At 46.6% G+C, this 20,027-nt stretch overlaps 1 protein-coding gene across 1 annotated transcript in view; it reads left to right on the plus strand.

Moving 5' to 3' along the window:
- The window catches only part of ZZEF1 (zinc finger ZZ-type and EF-hand domain containing 1), a 1,627,273-nt gene that overhangs the window by 786,254 nt on the left and 820,992 nt on the right, over positions 1 to 20,027 (plus strand). The window contains exon 31 of the mRNA XM_078679684.1: positions 7,101 to 7,220. Within this exon, the coding sequence (XP_078535810.1) occupies positions 7,101 to 7,220 (120 nt within the window). The remainder of the gene's footprint in view (positions 1 to 7,100; positions 7,221 to 20,027) is intronic.

A 20,027-nucleotide genomic window follows, 5' to 3' on the forward strand; every position in this document is an offset into this window, starting at 1 on the left:
GGCGCCTTGATACCTGCGGGTTACTGTTTTGCGCATTATAAATTTTTATCAAATCAAATCAAATCAATCAGTTGCCCAGCCAAATAATAGATTTCAAAATTAGGGACTGCCAGTCCCCCCTCCACCTTTGGCCTCATCAGCGTATTCAGTGCTACTCGCCGCCTTCCCTGTCCCCATAAAAAGTCAATGGTGAGCGTTCTCAGTTCTCGGAAGATCCGTTGCGGGATCCATAATGGCAGCGTGCGGAAATAGTAGAGCAGCCGAGGCAGCGCCACCATCTTAAGCTGCGCCGCTCTCCCCATCACTGAGAGGGGAAGAGTTGCCCTTCAGGGCTCTAATACAGCGCCCTATGTTCCCCTCCAACATGTCGTCAACCCCATGGTAGATACGGACTCCCAGATAGGTGAAGCACAATCGTTCCCATATAATGTCCCTTTCCATTTGTGGTTGGGGCGTATCCTCTCGCATCGGGAAAATGCACGTTTTACTCCAGTTAACCCTGAGGTCCGACAGTTTCCCAAATAGTGACAGCATGTCAACCGCCCCCTGCAGTGCTTCCACCGTATCTTCCAAGAACAACAGCAGATCGTCCGCATATAATGATATGTACTGCGGGATCCCGCTACACACAAGACCCTTATATGCCATCCCTGTCCTAGCCTGGGCCGCCAGAGGTTCAATCGCTAGCGCGAACAACAAGGGGGAAAGTGAACACCCATGCCTCGTTCCTCTCCGTACCGGATATTCGGCAGATATTACTGATCCCAACCGCACCCTGGCAGTCGCTGTGGAGTATAGGACTTTCGTCCAATGTCCAAATTGAGCTCCTAAGCCGAATTTCTCCAGTACCCTATTAAGGTATTCTCACTCCAGTCTATCAAATGCCTTTTCTATATCGATTGACAACACGGCCGGTCTCATGTCCACGCCCATGTCGCTCCCCAGCACCCGCATTAAGCGTCGGATATTAGTCGAGGTTTTCCTGGTCGGAATGAACCCAGCCTGATCTTCCTGGACCAGTGTGGTCATGTGTGGTAGCAGTCTTGTTGCTAGTATGCGACTCAGAATTTTAAAATCCACTGTCAGCATGGACAGCGGTCTTTAGGATGCTTTCTCTTCCAGGTTTTAACAGGGGAACAACCAGTGCTTCTCTCATCGACCTGGGCAAATACCCCAGCTTCGCAGCTTCTGCATAGACCTCCAACAAATGAGGTGCCAAGATGTCAATATATTTTGCATAGAATTCTATTGGTAGGCCATCTACCCCCGGCGTCTTATTCCGGGCCATCTGCTTGATCGCACACCTAATCTCTGTCAATGTTATGTCTTGACCCAGACCCTTAGCGCTTTCCTCATCTAGTTGTGGGAGCTGAATCTCTGCCAATTAGTCCTCAACGTCTGAGTCCTCAGCCTCCAGGTTGCTTTGATAGAGGGTCGTATAGTACCCTAAGAAGCGTGAGAGGATTGCCGTCTGGGAATAGACCGTGTCCCCCGTCGCCGCGCGCACAGTCATAATCGGGCAACATCTTGGCACTGGACTCGCCAGTCGCGCTAGAAGCGTACCCACCTTATCTCCCTCATCATGAACCTTCGCTATATAGTGTCTATAATCATAGCTCCTCAATCTCTCCGTTTCCGCTGCCACTAACTCCCTTGCCTCCGTCAGCTGCATTTGCAGCATCGGCTGCTCTGGCCTCCACCTCTCCAAATCCCGCAGTGCTCCCTCTGCTTTTTCCACATCCGCCAGCACCGCTGTCCTTGCCCCCGAGTATTTACCAATGCACATCCCCCTCATCACCACCTTGAATGCATCCCATTCCACCGCCCTAGTTGAAGCTGACCCTCTGTTCTCGGTGAAGTAACGTTCAATGCCTTCGCGAACTTCTGCACAGAAAACCTGATCCTCAAGAGTTTCCGGACACAGTCTCCACGTGGGGACCGCGGACCTCTCACGCTGCCATCGAATTGAGACCAATATGGGATTGTGATCGGAGATCGTCCTAGCTAAATACTCAGTGTGTGTCACCAGGGTCGCTATCGAGTCACTGCACAAGACAGTGTCAATCCTAACATGAAGGTCATGAACTGCGGAAAAGAAGGAAATAGTCCCTGTCGTTAGGGTGATGCCCCCGCCAAACATCGGTGAGGCCCCACCTCTCTTGCCAGTCTAGCCTCTGTGTAGCAAGCCTACGTACCGGAGAATCAGTTAGTGGTGAATGCGACCTGTCCAGAGTGATGTCTGTGATGGAGTTGAAATCCCCCCCCCCCCCAGTATCACCTGTCCCGCTAGGTAATGTGCCAGTGTCCCTGAAAGTTTATCTAGGAAGCGGGCTGATCTGTATTCGGGGCATAAACACTGCAGAGTATTACATCTCGGCCACCGAGCTTCCCCTCTACTGCTACATACCTGCCTTCTGGGTCAACAACCTGATTCGTGGCCTGGAAGGGGACCCCTGCCCTCACCCATATCAAGACCCCGCTTGCAAATGCAGAGTAGGTCGTGGCAAACACCTGACCTCGCCAGCGCCGCTGTAAGGCAGTGCACTCCTGCTTGGTAAGATGGGTCTCCTGGAGCAGCGCTATCGGGATCCCACGTCGCACCAAATATGCATGCACCCTATGGCGTCTGGTCATGATACACAGTCCACGTACGTTCCATGTAATACACTTCAACTCAGGTAATGTCCCCATTACAGGTATCCCTCAGCCTCTCCTTCTTCATGATTCGCCCACCCACACCAGAGCAGCTCAGTCCCCAGTTCCCAACTCCCCGTGTAACCCCCACAACCCTCCCCCCCAGAACAGGACCCAATAACAAAACATTAGTTCCCATCCAAACGTCCACAACAAAGCACACAATTCTATCCTGTAGTAGCCACTACAGGTTGCCTTAAGGGCAATGTGAGGGTGGTTCCAGTCCGACAGGCGACAGCCCTTGCCTCCATCCCCGGCCCCTTGATCCCTCTCGATAGTGTGTCATATGTACAGCATTCCTAGGTATCACCATGCGCAACAGCCCCCTCCAGAATCAGGTGATAGATGAATAACCCTCCATGAGAGTTTTTGCCTATCAGTTCTTCCGCTGTTCCGGGCGTGACCAAGGGACCCTTCGTGCTGTCTGTGTCCGAGAGTTCAATGCCCGACTGCCTCTTGTCATCTTCTGAGTCCGTACCCAACACCGAGTCTCCTCTCTGTGATCCTGTTATTTCCGCCGTCGCCGCCAGGGCCCCCGTTTATCAGCGGCCATTTGAGTGATCTGTTGCGCCTGCTGTTGTTTATTTCTTTTGCGAAGACGCTGCGATTTGCGCATCTGTACTGGTTTAGGCGGCCTGCGTTCCCCTTTACTTGTACGATCTGTGCCCGCTCTGTAGGATTCGAGCCAAGTCCAAGCGTCCTCGGGCGTTAGAAAAAATTGCGTCGAGCCATCCATAATCACCCTCAATTTAGCCGGGAAAAGCAAGGAATATTGGATCCCTTCATCCCGGAGTTCTTTTTTTAATAGATAAATAGGAGGCCCTGCGCCTTTGTATCTCCTGAGTATAGTCCGGGAAGATCGTAACTGTGCCATTCTCCACTTTGTAAGGCCCCGCTTAGGGTGCTTTCTGAATCAGCAGATCTCTATCTTTGTAATGAAGGACTCTGGCCACTATTGGTCGGGGAGGGCGGCCAGGCAGAGGCGGTTTAGCTGGGACCCTATGCGCTCTCTCAAGGGTGAAGAAGGAAGAGAGCCCTTCCGGGGCAACATCTGTTTTGAACCAGTTCTCCAAATACGTGATCATGTCAGCTCCCTCTGATTTTTCCGGCAGGCCTACCACTCTGACGTTGTTGCACAGATTACGACTTTCGGAATCCTCGGCTCTCTTTTCCAGGGTCGCTAAGCGTTTCCAGCGCGTCACCCAACTTGCGTTCCACTGTTACCACTGCCGGCTTCAGGTCGTTAATGAGCAGTTCAGTTTCTCTTACTCTGTCCGCCAATTTCGAGTGGTCTGCTCTTAGGAGTCCTAGTCCCGTTGAAACTTGTGCTATGTCTTGATGTAGGGAGTCCTTTGTCGCTGCAATGGCTTCCAGGATTTTGTCAAGGCGTTTATTTAGCCGTTGTTCCGAGGTCGTACTTTCAATGGCACCACCATCATCAAGGCTTTCTTCCTGCCCCGCACCGTCCTCCTTCCTATTTTTTGTCTTCATCTTATGGCGGCCGCTCTTCCCCTATACCACCGAGGCGACCCCTGCCGCTCAATTACACTTAGCGGGTTCCGGTGTGATCGGTCGTTCGAATGGCGTAATTCCCGCTGGATATGTTCAGCACCAGGCCCACTGCCCCCGCACACCTATGCCACTTCGAGAGTCTCAGTCCCCTTTGGGAATATCTGCTACGAGCCCTCCACCATCCGCAGCCAATTCCAACTCGCCGTGATCAAACTAGAGCCAACAGTGTTCTGCGTGTGAAGTGCGGGGTTGCGGTCTTTTTCAGGTTTATATCGAGTCCACCAGACCATTCCCCATTGCCGCTTCCGCAAAGCCTGGGCGGCGATGGTCATGTATCACAGTCTTCGTGCTAGTGCGCAAGGGGTCGCCTCAATCCAATACCAGAATGTCGTCGCTATGCCCAGAGGTGGTGTGCTCGGCTCAGCATTCGGGCCCCTCAGGCGTAGGCCGTCAACTTGCGCGCAGGGCCAATAAGGTGCTGGCTCCCTACCACCAGAGTTCACGTGCCCCTATCCCGATGGTGCCGCACAGGAGGACAGTCCAGATCTATATTGGGGGCGTTGAGTTAGGTGTCTAAACAGATACGCGGCACCAACAACCAATGTCAGATATATACCGTCTGCTTACAGGGGGCGGCGGTCCCACAGTGTCCCCCGGATAGTCCATCTCGGTAGAAACGCCGGGGCAGTGCGTTAGCGCTATGCTCCGGGCACTTCATCAAAGCACTTTCTGGTGTGTCCTCCTGTCTCCCCCCTGTGCAGCGCCGCGGTCCTGTCCCCGCAGCACCGGGTACAGGCCCGCACCGCCGCACTTACCGGGGATCACCGATGGAGTGTGGCCGCTTGTTGCTTGCTTGCCGTATCGACTCGTCCTGCCATCCACCACTCCGCTGCACTATGCTGGGCCCCGGGGTCCCCCAGATGTCCTGTTCGATGATGTTCCGGAGCTTCTGCCCCCACTCATGAGGTGGCGCCACCATGGATCTTGGGCCTCCTCAGTCCAGCTCTCGCACGGTGTCACACCTTCTGGTTTAATCACCGCCAGCTCAGTGGGCCTCCCAAATATACTCTGGTCGCGGAGTCGGGCCTGGTGTGTTCTGTGGACAAACTGTCCCTAGGCCGCCATCTTAGTGAGCTGATCAGCTCCTCCTCATCCGCGCTGTGTACTCTCCATGCCGCCTCCCATCTCAGTTCTGCCGATCTCTGCACCAAGGCGGCAGGCCGCTCTTCGCTCCGGTTTCTCACTGCCCTCCTGCCCTGAGTGCCCCAAGTATCGGGTGGTAGTCCTCACTACATCGGTCACATTGATCGGCTGATAGCCGCCGCCATTTTACTGCCTCCTCCTCGGCGCTTCCGATTTTTCAGCTCGCACCTGTCACAGCTGATCCCTCCGACGCTGCAATATGGACCGGAGAACCCTCCCAAGGCGTTCCAGTTGGTGTACCGTTCGTTTCGACAAGTTACAGGAGGATTTACAGGATTAAAATCGGGATCGGGCGCGGAGCTATCTGCTCAGGCCGCCTCTCCCATCGGCGCCTAAGCCACGTCCCCCCTTCACCAACTGCATGACTATGGTAGCAGACTGGAGCCAACTGCCAGAAGCCCAACTCCAACAAGGCAGAAGCCTGGTCTTTGACAACAAGACTCCCCCATGGGACTCCACCTTGTAGCTGTCGCTACCCCACACCCATTGATCACCCCAGGAATCTAGGGATCAGCCTAGACGACACGCTCAACATGACCGCTCAAGTCAATGCAGTGTGCATCTCCGCCTTCCACATCCTACGAATACTGAAAAGGATCTTCAAATTGTTGCCACAGAACACCAGACAGACCATCACACATGCACTCATCACCACAAGGCTGGACTGTGGCAGCGCATGTCACGCCAGAATCTCCGAACAACTCCTACACAGACTTCAAATGATCCAGCACACCCCTGCAAGACTCATACTCAACCTCCCATGTCGAACCCACATCACATCACAACTCAGGAAGCTTCACTAGGTCCCCATTCACAATTGCAACCAATTCAAACTTTTCACACACACATATAAAGCCCTACACAACACAGGACCAGAATACCTGAACATCCATAAATACTTTCACCAACCCATCAGAAACCTACACTCTGCCTCACTCTCAATCAAAACTGGAGCTCACTCATTGTCCTACATCCCATCCAAGACACGAAGCAAACTCCCTCAACACATCAGAGCCTCCTCCTCAGTTCTTGAGTTCCGCAAGATGCTAAAAACCTGGCACTTCGTATAAGCACCTTCGGGACCACACACCTACAGCCCAAGCGTCTGTATACAGACATAACATGGATTAACTCTTTTAATGCCTATCTAAAGAGTTAATGGATAATGATAGCCTCTGGCATTATCATGAAATTGTCGTTCCCTTCTGTATTATGATTGCCAGTGGGGAAACTCTGACCCAGTTAACTCACTATATGTGACAAGGTTTCCTGTATTTTATTTCTGGTTAGGGATGGAATTGAATAGAATGTCTCAAACATCTGGTAAGAAGCAATTCCTATTATGAGCTGGATTACTACTCATTGTGTTGTTACTTGACTGTAGTAATATTTGTGTCCAATCAATGGATGAGTTACTCTTTCTGTCCCAGACCGTATGTGATGTAAAGGAAACAGATTTGTTTCCTTTGCATAACGGTCATCGGTGTGTTGAAATCAGAAAGAGAGACTTTGATGGAAAAATATGTTCATATGTTCACAGAATAATGTGTCGATGGCATGAAGTATAAAAGAGTAATGCACATTTTCTAATCTCCTTTACTCGTCATGTCATTTTTAGTGGCAGAATTGTTGTTTGTTCCATTCGTCATACAAATCCTGTATTTTCTTCTAATGGTGTGCATCTTTTGCAGCTATTTTGGACATTTGGAAGGCTGTGGTGCTGAGCTGCACCAAGAGATTCGAGAATCCTACTCCCAGTTGGTATTGCTTCTAGTGAATGCTGTTAAAGGATTTTCAAGCATTGGTGACAGGTATTCGGTTCCTTTAGTAAATATGTTTCAAGCCAGTTATTGGTCTTTGTGCTACAAAATGTGTTAATGTCGACTTCAATTGTAAAGAACTTTTCCTATGCAAATTAAATGGAAAGAATAGACAGTCCACCAGTGATGAGAAATATTGTTAATGTGTTGTCAATATGCCATGTTTTTATCTTGCAGAACCCTGATTAACATGTTTGCTTATATCATGATTAGGCTGTTTATTTATATATATATTTTTTTAGGGTCATTAAGGTGATGTCCGCCTTTGAAGGGATGATAATTCAGTTGTTAACAGCGTTTAAGTATTCCTTGTATGTGTGTTGAAGGAGTTTGCAAGTAGTTGCACCAAATCCTGAACCTATCACAATAGGAATGGCACAAATAAGGAAATATTGGATCATCAGTGTTGAACAAGATAACAAATTTTATGAATATTTAGTTGATCTGCATTCATGACAAAGTTGTAACATCAAGATAGCAGTGACATTGCTTGTTACTAGGTGGTCTCTGGTTGCAAGATGAACCATTATTTTTGTAAATACATTGTTAATGCTACATGGAGGCTCTTGGGGCTCTACTAACAGATCACAGCATCAAAATTCACCAACATACTGAGAATACATAAGTCAACTAGACATCCTTCTCCACTTCAGATATCCAGCACTTCATCCAGGCCTAGATATCCAGCACCTCCAACTCAACCCCACCAAGACCGAATTCCTGTTATTTGACTAGAGCAGCCAGTAACAATTGTTCAAAATTGGCTTAGTGATAAGAACCTTAGCGGTTTTAAACCTCGACTTTCACTCAGGGCAATGTCACCTAGATTAGATGTGTACCCAAACTCACGGCAATAAAAAAAACTTTTGTCCTGAACCACCTCTACTAAAAAATAAGTGAAACTTTTATACCCAGAGAGTGACTTCGGAACTTTAATTTGGGCCTTTCTATTGTCTCATTTGGATGGTGACAACACCCTGCTCCATGTCCTCTGAAATTCCACATTGACTTCCCTTAAAGACATGCTACTTGTGTGCATACCTAAGATGGCAGCCAGAGCAGACTTCACTGTCTGAGCTCCAGCCTTAACCTGGCTTTATCCGGCAGTATCCTGCACGCCTGTTCTCTTCCCGGTGTGGTGTAAGGGTGTTTCACCCCCTGCCCTGCACGGGCACATTGGGCTCCGGGGAGGTGCAGGTGTCCTGCCCGCTGAGCAGGGCGACCTCTTCCAGGCCGATGCTTTGGTGTGACTCCCAAACATGGTGGTGCCTAGGAGCTAGAGGGCACGACTGATCGCTGACAACTACGTGGGCCCGAACCGCCTGTGTGTGAGGTCTCTCTTAGTGCTGTGGTGGTCGGAGCCAGAGTGTTGCCTTGAGTACCAGGAGTGGCAGCAGTAATGCGGGCCCATTGCTGCCTTGCATCCCGATAGCAGACTGCTAGCTTCTGATGTTGCTGAGGCCTGGCAGACCTGCCTGCATGGTTAGACAAGTGAGGCATTCTGTAAAGGCTCCTCCCCCCCACCCGGCCTGTACATCCTGTGTGAATTATTCCCCCTTTTCCTCTCCCTGGGGCCTTCTATTTGCTCTTGAGTGGCTTGGATTTGAGATTGCTTGTCCTTGGAGTGTTCTGTAATGATGGTGTAGTCACTTCAGCCCAAAACTACTGCACCAGCGGATGGGACGGCCTCTGGGGAGGGAGGGAGGGGGGTCGCCTTGCGCAACCCTTGAGAAACACTCAAGTTAGTTTGAGAAGATCCTGCAGGCTATGCTAGACAGAAAAAACACTCTGGAATCCAAAAAAGAGGCTGTCTCCACTTGATGTTGGCCTGCTCTGTATGGATTGTTGGCTGGGGGAAAGGGTGGATGACATTGAGTCGGTCTTGACTGAAATACGTCCCATGCTGCAGGAGCTACAATCGCAGGTGCATTGGATGAGAGACAATATTACCTCAATGCAGCTGAAGGGCGCTCAAGGCGCAAAAATGCCCATGGATTTCGGAGACGCCTCCAAGGCCTGAATGTGGAGCATTTCCTTGAAAAGTGGTTGATGTATTCAGTACTTGCTGTTAGTGTTCGGAAATTCTTCTCGATTAAACGGGCACACTACTTGCTGGGACTCACACCTCTTACAGGCGCTACAATTGCAAAATTGCATAACAGAGACTGAGACTAATAATAATAATAATACATCTTTATTGCGTTATTACTTGAAATCATTACAATCATTGCAATCAAACCATCTTTACATTACTCAATATCTAAAAACTGTACCACAATTATTATTTAAATATTACCAATACAATCATAATTGTGTCACAAAACCAGACCAATTCACCATTCGTTGTGCATATGAAGATGGTATATAAAATCAATCAAACATGGGCTTCAATTATGCATAACTAATTACATTGGTAGCATATATAAAAATACATCAATAATTACTATAACAGGATATTGCACATATTGCATTTTATAGTACCAATGTGCAATAATGACTAATTACAACATATAAAGACAAGAATAAAATGCAATAAAAATACATCAATAGTTGCTTTAACAAGATATTGCACATATTGCATTTTAAAGTGCCAACGTGCAATAATTAATAATTCCATTGTATAAAAACAATAATAAAGTGCATCAACATTTTACTGTAACAGGGCTTATATTGTTACAATTCTAATTATCGCCCTACTAGTAAATGAAGTAGCAAAAACATATAAAATTGCTCCTAGGTTCCAGGGACATAAATACGATACATCTCAGACTTGTTATATAAAACATTTTTCGGCTGCACTTAAAATTATCAGTTGGCATAACAACGGGATTGATTCACCAGATAGTGACCTAATTAGTGCCTGGTGAGCCGATATAACCCTGATCCTCAAGAATAGTTGTTTCAAAAAGGTAAGTTGAATGGTAATCAATTTAGAACACACGCACACTATATGTATATGTAATTTCCTCTTTCCTCGAAAATAATAACATAATTCATCAAACACAAATGGGGTTTCAACCCAAGCATAGTACTGAGTCGGCACTGTTGGTGGTCACGGAAAAACTTAAAGCCATTTTAGATCAGGGAAAAAACAGCCGCTGTGGTGCTCCTAGCGCCGTATTTGAACCCAGAGAATGGAAGAAGTAGGCATAAGAGGTATAGCAAAAGAATGGGTGTCCTCCTTCCTGAGGGATAGGTCCTTCCAATGGGTGGAGGGTGGGTTCAAGTCAGATCCCCTTCCAGCTCCCTGGGGGGTGCCTCAGGGCTCATCCTTGAGCCCTACCCTTTTTAACATTTACCTCAGTCCTCTCCCCCTGATCATACAAGAATTTGGTATCTCCGTCGTGTCATACGCAGATGATACACAATTAGCGTTCTCGATCACAGACACTCTGAATTCTGACCACCGCCAGCTCGTCCCCTGCCTGGAGAAAATTGGGTCTTGGATGGTGTGAGAAGTTGGCCTGATATATGATGCTCACTAGTTCTAGTGATCACCTTGTATCAGTCCAAACAACCCTTATGGTGATTGGTTGTAAGTCAACCTTATAGACCAGCTATCCTAATGGTAGCATGGACAAAGCAGTCTTAGGCTAAACTCTTTTGGCATGTGAAGCCAGCTGTTTTACCACAATATAACCCCTTGAATACCAAGTGAAAGGACACCACACAGGTTGTTATGAAAATAAACAGTATATTTATTAATAACAACACCTCTGAACTCTTTATGAGGTCAGAGGGCTAAGCACATGACAATCTCTTATGAAAAATACTACAAGTTGCACGAAATTACAATGGTGCCCTAGGGGCACGACAAACCATATACTAAGTAAGTGGAATGTGAGAGTCGATAAAAGGAATGGAGCTGTCCAGAGGCTGTAGGATCGATGGGACCACGCTACACTAACTTCAGGTAAGTAATAGGAGGCCCACGGAACGCGTGTGCAGAGTGTGAACTCACACGCGAGATGCGTAACAACGTCTATGGACAGTACAGTTCAAGTTAAAGGTGAGTACGGACAATCCTGACTAGGTAGGACTAAAACGACTGTGGAACTGGACACTAGGACAGTTAAACTACCCTTGAGCACCGAAATGCTCTCGTTACCTCACCCACGGGCTGCGGGTGCATAGGTGTCAAAGTGCGTCGGGTTCTCGCGTTGAAGTCAATGGAGCCTGAAAGAAAAGATGCTGCAGGCGACCAGGAGGAAGATGTCCGGTGCAATCCAAGGGTGGATTGTTGAAGAAGGAGACCTGAAAGCAGAGGGGACAATGTTCACAGTCACTAGCCAGTGACTGGAGTGGAACCAGGAAGGAACCAGATGTCGTTGTCGCGATCAGGTGAAGAGTGGACGCTTGACTCTGCAGCCACGTGGACCAGGAGGTGTCTTCGACGACCAGGATGGAGGCACGAGCTGTCCCACGCAGGCTCTCGCTGTCGGCGGTGTCGGATCCGGGATTGGACTCAACAGGCCTTGGCAAAGGCAACCCACGCGGTGAGTGAAGAAAGCGTCTGGTGCGGACTAGGAGAGTCCAGGGTGCCCCTCTTTCGGAAGGGAGCAAGGGCCAGTCTGGAGCAACCAGACCAGCAGCAAAGATTCAAAGGTTCGTCGTCTAGGAGGCCACTAGCCAGCCGGCAAGTGACCAGACAACGCGTCGAGCAGCAACAAAGCAGAAGGGCCCCACGCAGATCTCGTGGATGCTGGAGGGCTGATCTTCGGTGCAGGGGCTGCTCGGGGTTGGGGCTTCTAAGTCCCCAAAGCACTTGATCGAGTTTACCTCGGGAGTCGTGCTGGAAGCGAAGTGCAGGTTCGTTCAAGATGGCCGGTCCCACGTGTCTCGTCGCACCCGCGGGTCTCAGCTTTGCTGCAGATGTAGGTAGAGGTCGGAGAGGTCTGGGAATCTGGGTCTCGTTGGGCTCTGAAGACTGGATCCTCGAGGGAAGACGACAAAGGGAAGCCGCTGGACGCTTGATGGTGCCTGCAGTTGCAGGGTGGACACTCCTTGTCCACAAGGGAGATTCTTCAGTCTTCTGTGGAGCAGAACGTCGAAGGCCAGAGTTTCTTCTTGTTGAATAGTTCAGGATAATCTAAACTGGAATGGGACCAGCTCCTACCTTTATTCTCCTAAAGGGGGCTGCACTACTGACTAGGTCCCTCCCCTGGGTGGGACCAGGAAGGGGGGTGGCTACACCCCCTATCCTTTATCCGGTTTCCCGCCAGAGCTGGGGCAGGGATGCCCCAGCAACTGGTTTGAACCGGTGTATGCACAGGGCACCTTGTGTGCCCCAGGCATGTCTCATTCCTTTCAGGCCTCCATACCTCAATACACAAAATCCTGTCTGGGGTGGTGCTAGCACCTCCCAAGGCAGGAAACCCTTTGCCAAGCCATCCTCGCTGGAAGGACTCCCAGCAGCAGGAGGTCAGACTTGTGTCTGTGGTGGCAGCATCCATTTTGTGATGCTGAGGCTCGAGTTAACTTTAACCGGGGTTCACAGTTACATACATGTCGTGTCCCTCTAGAAGGGTGGAATGCTACCCCCGTCGCCAGAACTGGCGAGGGGGTAGTATTCCAAATCGTATGACACCTTACTCGACATGTTTTGATAATGTTATGCCAGAGTTAGCATTTAACCGCGAGGTTGATAATGCACTTAAGAGTATATGGTATAGCGTTATCATGGAACAGCTATTAGGACTTGGTTCCGCAAGCTGCAAACGGGCTTAGCTCATGCCAGAGCACCATCTCACATAATTCCAAGCACTCTGCCTTCAGGATTGATAAGGCCTTCCATAGGAGTGACTGATAAGGAATATATGTGTCTATTTTAGGGTTAGATATAGGTATACTATATCTACAGCAAAGGGTGATTACACCACCTTGCCCCAGCTGTCATGCAGCCAGTTGTGTCAGATTTAGATGGCCAGCCAGGTTTGGCATAATACATGCTTCAGCCCCTGGTAGGCCCTGGGTACACCTATGCCCTGGGTACAGGGACTGATAAGGTGGCCCAGTACCAATTGGTAAATGCACTTAGGGTACAAGGAGCCCATTTTAACTGAGAGAGCAGGAAGCCTGGGGTCCTGAATAGCAGGATCCCAGGCCAACTAAGTCAAAAACCAGCAAAACACCAGGCAAAAAGTTGGGGGTAACCATAGTCAGATATCCACCTTCCTACAGATGGCAGATTGTAAGCACAAGCTAAATGGGGACAAAACTGAGCTGATGATTCTGGGCAACAACTTCAATCCCCACTTGGATGTCCCATGGCTGGTCAGCTGGGGACCACCTCCCTCTCCCAAGCCAGCCATAAAAAACCTCGGCATGTGGATAGACAAAAATCTCACAATGGAGATACAGGCTAAAAAACTATCCAGTACTTGCTTCAGGATACTACGTCTGCTTAGAAAGATCATGCCTCTACACCCTGAAAATGGCAAGAGAATAGTGGTCCAGGCCCTAGTAGTCTCGAGGCTGGACTACGGCAACTCCCTTTTCCTGGGTTCATCGAAATATGTAGTTAACCATTATTATTATTCTGAGTTTTGTATAGCGCCTGGTTACCATTAGGCATCCCAGCGCTCACCAGAGAATGAAACTACCAGAATAGTGCGGAAGTTAAGCAGAGAACAAAAAAGTTTTTAAGAGTTTGCGGAACCGAAGAAGGCTAGCTTCTGAACGTAGATGTAGGGGAAGAGAGTTCCACAGGGTGGCCACGTTTATAGAAAACCTTCTGCCACCAGTTCTTGCCTTCCTCACCCTCCCTACCTGCAGAAGATGTTGATGGTCGGATCGGAGAGAGCGAGGGGCCTTATAAGGCTGAACCATCTCCCCCAGAATAGGTGGACCTACCCCCTGCAGGACTTTATGAGCGATACATAGTGACTTAAACTTCACCCTGTCCCTCACAGGGAGCCAATGCAGCGCCTTCAGCGCGGGGCGAGCAGACTGATGCCTGGGGAGACCTGTCAAGAGCCTGGCGGCCGCATTCTGCACTTGCTGTAGTTTGTTCAAGGTGGCTTCTGGGGAACCATCTGCAAGTCGTTCAAAACGCTACAGCACGGCTACTACTAAACATTCCCAGACGTCAGTCAATCAGACCTAGACTGAAGGAACTACACTGGCTCCCTGTTCAAGCCAGAATTAAATTTAAATCACTCAACCTGGCTCATCGTGCCATGCACGGAGGGGGGCCGGTACTCACCCACTACATTCCCCTACGACAACTGAGGTCCAGCTCAAAATTCCTCATGAAGAACACCATAACAAATAGAGCCAGATGGGGGGGAGGTCCTTTTCCCATCTAATACCTAAGCTCTGGAACAGCCTAGATCCTGACATACGATCTATCAAAGAAGAAACTCAGTTCAGAAAAAAACTTAAGACCTGGCTTTTCCCACCAAACTAGTCTTCCTCTCTCGCTGTACTGTTTCTTAGCGCTGAGATGCCCAAGGGTAGTCACGCACTCTATAAATCCCATAAACATAAACATATGTACCAATGTCTTTTGTGGCCAACCGCTTAGTCTGCAATTAGAATCTGGCCATTGCTGAATCCATGACTGCGTGCCCTCTTTTGTAGGATTTATTCCCATTCGTAATTTTAAAAAGCACTTTTTACTTTTTCTGAGAAATAAGCAGTCAAATATCACTGGGTGGTATGATTTCATCACATACCATGCATAATTTTTCCATGCTGGTGCATTTGTATCCAACTTGAGGGATTCAGCTTTGATCAGGTTTTCTAAAATTAACTTATAGTTAGGCATTTTCAAGTCATGGAGAGCTACTTGCAGAACATTATCCCTTAGGGAGGTTAAGATATGGGATCTCCATTTGACAGCATAGGCAGACTTTTCTATTTCTAGCCAGCAAATGTTCCCTAGGGATGCAGGGGCTGATGAAAACATAGAGTACATACACTTCAAAAATGCTCCTTCTGATACCAAGGAGACCAAACTCTAATCTTAGTACTGCTTGGCCGACTGATCTGGGAATCCTAAAGGTTGCTTTGAAGGCCTTAACTACCAATAGATCTAGGAGCTTTGCATCTTTCCCTGTGGTAATGGGTGAGCCATATTGGAGGGTTGGCTGTAACTTGGCTTTCATAACTTTAAGAATAAAGTCATATGATTGACAATTCACAGATTTGTTTAAGCATTTAAAAGCATAAATAAAATCACTGTTTTTGCCTCCAGGTCTTTAAAACGGTATTTAAAAGAAACTCTATCATCAAACACCAACTCTAAATATCTATAGGTTTTAACAACTTCAATTGGACATACTCTGGGCCGCCATTTTTTGAACTTCTGCTTTACAGATCCAATTTTCATAGTTTTTGTTTTTTAACATTCAGTTCAAGTCCGTTTATTTGCATGTAATCGTCACAGGCATTTATGAGTCTTTGGAGGCCAATAGGAGTGTGGCTCAGGAGGATAGTATCTTCCGCATATTGACGGTAGCTGATTTGCACTCCTCCCAACCTTGGGGCATGAGCATTAATAGAATCAAGATGCTGAGAAAGATCTGATAAAAATAAATTAAAAAGGCAAGGGGCAAAGACACAACCTGGCTTTAGGCCATTATATATTCTGATTTTCCTTGATATGGAACTACCATCACCCAACCTGACTTGAACCCAGGTATCTGTATACAAACGGAAAATTGCCTCCAATATTTTCCCTAGGATGCCCCCAAGCAAGCTATTTTTCCCATAGCAAATTTAGTTTTCACTGAGTCAAATGCTACCTTTAAATCAATAAAAGCAATGTATACGTTTTATTTTTTCAAGACAGCCCACTCAGCAAGTAAAGTGAGTGCAAGCAGGTTGGTGGTGATGGACTGGCCCTTCCGAAAATCAGTTTGGTTAAGTGGAATGATGCTCTCCTGCGTTTCCCACTTTTTCAGTTCTTTCAACAAAATGGAGGAAAAGACTTTTTTGCATCAGTCAATGAAATTAGACGATAATTAGCGAGATTATCTACCGAACCACTTTTATAAATAGGCTGCAATATGCTACCTTGTCATGATGCTGGCACAATTTCCAAAGTCAATACATCAATGAACAATTTATACAAAATCTAGCCCACATATCAACATCGGTACGGAAGAGGGCATTAGGCAGCCCATTAGGTCTAGGAGCACCATTTGCTCGAAGCCCACTTAACAAAGTCAATATTTGAAAACAGCTCATGCATTCTAAATGAAAATTCAAATCAAGACTAGAGTTGCTAACATTGGCTATGGTGTTCATCCCTTGGCACTCACCACTCTCTATATCTGTAGTTGGTATATTATTTCCCAATGACCCAGGCAGATATTTGTTTGATTTACTGCCTGTTCCGCTGTGCCATACAAATTGGTAATAAAAGTTACCCAACTGGTTTCGATATGTTTACACAAAACGCCCTCCAGCCTCCTCTTTCAGGTTTGTTAATTACTGCCCAGTATCTTTTTGCATTTTGTTTGGAAGCAGATAAACTATTCCAAAGGCCTATGTGATAGTTACATTTTGCCTTCCAGACTTCTTGTTTATAAACTTTTTTAAGTTCCTTCAAAGCAATTTTTATAAACAGAGTAGGACTGATGGGTATCTAGGTGCATACGCCTCCTGAATAGCTCTACTAAGTGATTTCTTTATCTTAAATAATTTTGAAGTAAACCATATGTTCGAAGATTTTAACGGCTTGTTTACTTTTCTAACCTGTTGGGCTGCAAATTTCCCCACCAGAAACTTTGTATTAACGTTCCATTTATTAATCATATTGACATCCTCCGGTTCACACTGGTCACCTTCCATTATTAATGTTTTAGCAGCTTGTGTGATTTCCTCTTCTTTAGCAATATGCCAGACTAGCCTCTTTAGATTATATGATGAATGGGCCATGTTGGGAAGTTCGTTCGGGCTGGGATAGCACATCACTAAAATGTTAAATGTAACAATCTGCGGGTTATAACAACTTTCGAGCCGAGGGATTACTGTATATTCAGACAGTTTCGACCTTAAATTATCTGAAATAAACATGCAGTCAATAATTGATCCTTTTTTAGAATTTTTAAACATGGGGATAAACATAGATTTTTTATTAGCTGACTGAGTACGGCCTTGAACATAACAGCACTCTTTTGCAATTCCGTTAATCTTACCATTTACTGAGGAAAACGGAATCAAATGCAGGTTAAAATCTCCAGAGACTATAAGGCCTGCTTCAGGGTGTTGGATTTTTAGTGTACTAAGGATATCTCGCAAGATATACAGTTGTGTCAACTTATGTTTTTTCTGGCACTTAGGTACACATTGAGTAGAATTAGTCTAAATTCAGTGTTATTGAACACACAACATTGTAACCAGCCTAGATCAAAATCCACCACTTCCACTACAAGATTTAGGTCAGCTGCAATGTAGCACAACAGTCCACACTTTGCATGGCCTGGTTTATTATTTCAGACTGCCAGGAGACTATATTCATTAAACTCAACCAACGAGACATCTGTTTGCTCCATGTTTCTTGAATTAATAAAATTGAGAAAGAGTTGAAAAATAATATTGTATCGGGGTCGGACAGTAGATGGTTCAGCCCATGAACATTCCAGGAGCATAGTCGTATTTGCATAGCATTAAGATCTGTTGCTAAGGACATTAAATTTCTATCTCCTTGGGTCACCTTCGCGAGAGTAGCTGGAAGCCAGGACCAATCTCCCATTCGTACATTATTTTTAGGTAGCCCCTCAAAAAGTTTACCCCCTGTTTGTGAGTTGGTAATCAACAGGCCAGAACCGCAAGATTGGTTAGCTGAAGGACCTGATGCGCCCCTAAGTACTGGATTTGGCATCTTACTATCGGCCGTTATTCTTTCCTTATCCACCTTAAGGGCCAATACTTCCAGGATTGGGGGATAAAGTAGACGGTTCCAATTCTCAACCTTAATGCCACATTCCATAAAATACAGACTTGATTCTAATATTTTGGTCACAATAACATTTGAGGATCAGATTGTTATAGTGGACTCTTGAAGAGTGTTGGGCTGTATTTGTTTAAACTGCACTGACACCAAAGCAGTGGTATTAATAAGTGATAATTCAGGAATGGTTGAGGTTAATTTCAGTATTAGGCTACGGTTAAGACTGTCATGGGACCTCTGAGATTCATAAAGGGGATGCATTACTAGTTTATCCTGATTATTGGTACTATTATCCTGTCTGCAACATAGAGTGTTTGATGGGCCTGGTTTACTATATTCAGCTAAAGTGATATTTGAAAATATTTTTGGTGAAGTTACACTCTGGATGACAATGGGTTCTAACATTTCTACTGAACTTGGCCTATTCGGGGTACGAATTGCTTGGGCGGGAGCCTAATCTCCTGGGGCTTACTGTCATACCTAATTTCCTCTCCGTTACTAATGCCTACTATACCCTGCTTCATTATACCACTAGCCGTAAAAATTTAATTTTTTCAACCATCTGCAGGTACCTGGGCCTTACACCTCGAAAGCATCATTAAATCTGGGGATGATTCCTCACCTTTTTTGGACACCGTCCTGAATTGGACATTTCCCATCAACTTGCTCAAAAATGGATAACAATCCTTAGGTTCAGATGCTGTGACTACTGAAGACACTGATTTCTTAGCCTTATTCCGAATGTTCCGCAGCCTTTTTCTTGCCCTTTTATATAGTGGGCGGCAATCATTGAAACTATCCCCAGAGCTTAAGCAGGGGATTTGTCAGTCAGCACTGATTTTATTTTCTAGATTCCCTGGGTTTCGTGACCTTCATCAAGGTGTATATCTAAACCCAGACTGACCTCAGCCTCCCCACGGGCTCTTCTGGTACCCTAGAATTATAATGACACACATTTGCCTGGAATTCTTGCTGCTTCATGTTCACACTAGATACAATAACTTCCAATTTATTATGACAAACTGGAGATCCATCCAGGAGTGGGTTCCTAGCTGTTTTTTTTACTTTGTCAACAAGTGCTCCTACTATTTTGGGTATGTTTGGACATCTTATCCCAAATATGAGAACATGTGCATCTTAATAATTAATCATTAGCCTCAGTCTAGGCCTTAACCACCAATCGTGTAAAATTTAGTAATTTTGTGACCATACAGGTCACATAGACTGCTAGTGTGTTTAGCAGTTCCATCTGTATTTCGAGCTTATTTGAATGAAAATCAAGTACAGACGTTATAGCATTCGTTGTAATTAGCAGACTTTTCCACACACCAGTATTAACAGTGCTTTCATACATTGTATGGCGCTCATCATGAATAGGTGAAACATCATATTCATCTAAAAACGAGAGGTCTGCCGAAGTCAGCGAATTATCTGCTTGGCCAATGGTCTGAACACCATGATGACTATTTATGCTTTTACTTTTTGATGGGAATAAAACTGAATGATCATCCAATACCTGATGATCATCTGATGATCCCCTGTGCTTTCGCAAATCTTTTCTCCTGCTAGCCCCCCACGGCTTTGGGGTGCGGGTATGCGGTTGCAGTCTCCCTGCAGGGCCTCCACGGATCCTTCAAGGGAACTCCAAGATTCCAGGCGGCAGCTCTGAAGATGATCATGACTGAGGCACAAGAAAAAAAAAATAACTGTCAGGGGTGTTGCCAAGCAGGCCTGCGCAAATTAAATAAAACAAGAAAAATAAAGATGCGCAGTGAAATTCGTCCTAAAGCTGAAACCTGCACTCCATGCAAACTTCTCAGGAAAGATCTGCTCAACGAGTCCCTAGGAGGCCTCTGCAACACGTTATGGGATTACTTGCATTTCTAACATAACGTGAT

Source organism: Lissotriton helveticus, chromosome 3_1 (assembly GCF_964261635.1).
Source record: "Lissotriton helveticus chromosome 3_1, aLisHel1.1, whole genome shotgun sequence".
In the NCBI taxonomy this organism is placed as follows: Eukaryota; Metazoa; Chordata; class Amphibia; order Caudata; family Salamandridae; genus Lissotriton; species Lissotriton helveticus.